Source organism: Austrofundulus limnaeus, unplaced genomic scaffold (assembly GCF_001266775.1).
Source record: "Austrofundulus limnaeus strain Quisiro unplaced genomic scaffold, Austrofundulus_limnaeus-1.0 Scaffold234, whole genome shotgun sequence".
Classification (NCBI taxonomy): domain Eukaryota; kingdom Metazoa; phylum Chordata; class Actinopteri; order Cyprinodontiformes; family Rivulidae; genus Austrofundulus; species Austrofundulus limnaeus.
This window is the reverse complement of record NW_013952636.1, coordinates 158636-160182: the sequence shown is the minus strand read 5'-3', so window position 1 is coordinate 160182 and position 1547 is coordinate 158636. Positions and strand designations below refer to the sequence as shown.

Below are 1547 nucleotides of genomic sequence, written 5' to 3'. Positions count from 1 at the left end.
AAAATTACAGTCATCTACAAGCTTTGCAAGTGGGAAAACCTGAAAAATCAACAGTGTATCAAATACTTGTTCTCCCCACTGTAAGTTTCATAAGTTGGGATAAGATAAAACATAATAGTGTGACAGAGCTTTACTACAGTTAAATTATCCAGGAGGCAAAATTCAAGAACAAGAACAAGAACCAGCTGGAATGAAATAGGAAGAAGAACTTTCTACTTCTTGCCTTTTAAAATATGTAATAAGTAGAAGGTACCGATAATTGTGTGAAAATGTAAGGAGTGAAAGCTGAAAAATAATTACTCAAGTAAAGTACAAATAACCAAAATTTCTACTTAAGTACAGTAACAAAGTATTTGTATTTAGTTACTTTACAACTCTGTTGAACATTCTATTGTTTGTTGTTTTTCCTGTGCAGGGAATCAGCGACGACCCCATTCACCTGAAAATCTTCTCTCCTCACGTGGTCAACCTCACGCTGGTGGATCTGCCTGGAATCACAAAGGTAGCCTAACTTCCTGCTTCCAGCTGCTCCCACTCAGGGAATTTAAACTTTTTTCAAATGTAGGGGGGTTTTAAACGCTAAAATTAAACAAACTCTGTAAGAAATGTTTAATTTCAMCTTACGGGGGCACCACTAAAGTTGTAGTAAAACTTCAGAAAAACTTTTCTCAATATTCAATCTCTAAATATGAAGACGTTTAATTCTTTCAGTTTAATGACGGCGTGAGACAAGGAAATACACTGACGGAGACAAATCACATTTGGAAATTCATCCGTTCAGAGGGAAATATATGCATTACAAGTCATTTCTCAGACAAAAACACACTTTATAATCAGTTCCGTAAACTTGATCRAGGAGTGGCGTAAGTAGTCTGACATGGCTACCATGTGAACAACTTTCTAACATATTTCAGTGAGACACTAACTCGCTATTGCTAAGCCTACAGCAAACAAAGAGGGAGCTCAGGGGAAGAAGAATGGACATTGATATACTCTGATCTGATTTAAGTCTTTGAACACACCATCAGATTAATTAAGCAAGATATTTCCTACCGGCAAAGTTTGTAGATACCAGAATGGATACTTCTATGCTAATTGGGCTGACAGGTGAAGTCCAACCGAGTCTGTGACTTAGCTGTGCAGAAGTTCCCTGGTCATCTGGATTGTCTGTTTGCATTCACTGGAGATGTTGTCCAGCGCGCCGCGGCTCCTTGCGGGCACACTGGTGGTCGTCTGACTTGAATTAAATCAGCCTCATTGTTTTCAATCAATGTAAATCTCCTTCCTAAAAAGCACCTTCAGAACAAAACTACAAAAAGGAAATAAAGTTGGAAAAACGAATGGCCTCGCCCCGGGATGGGAAAAGCTGGAGCTGAAAGTTACTCTCTCCTCAAATACTTTTTAGAACTTAACACATGGCAGAACAATGAAAAACTCCTTGTTCACAACGGAAATTCTCATTGGTTAACACTTTCTGCGGTGGTCACATGACCTATCAGGTAGGGGTGAAAGAAAATATCGATACACTGAAATATCGCGATATTTCA

General features: G+C 38.5%; 1 protein-coding gene across 1 annotated transcript in view; it reads left to right on the top strand.

Moving 5' to 3' along the window:
- LOC106525549 (dynamin-1-like protein) overlaps nucleotides 1–1547 on the top strand; it is a 21806-nt gene that overhangs the window by 6693 nt on the left and 13566 nt on the right. Inside the window, exon 5 of the mRNA XM_014019828.1 lies at nucleotides 416–502. Coding sequence (XP_013875282.1) covers nucleotides 416–502 — 87 coding nt within the window. The remainder of the gene's footprint in view (nucleotides 1–415; nucleotides 503–1547) is intronic.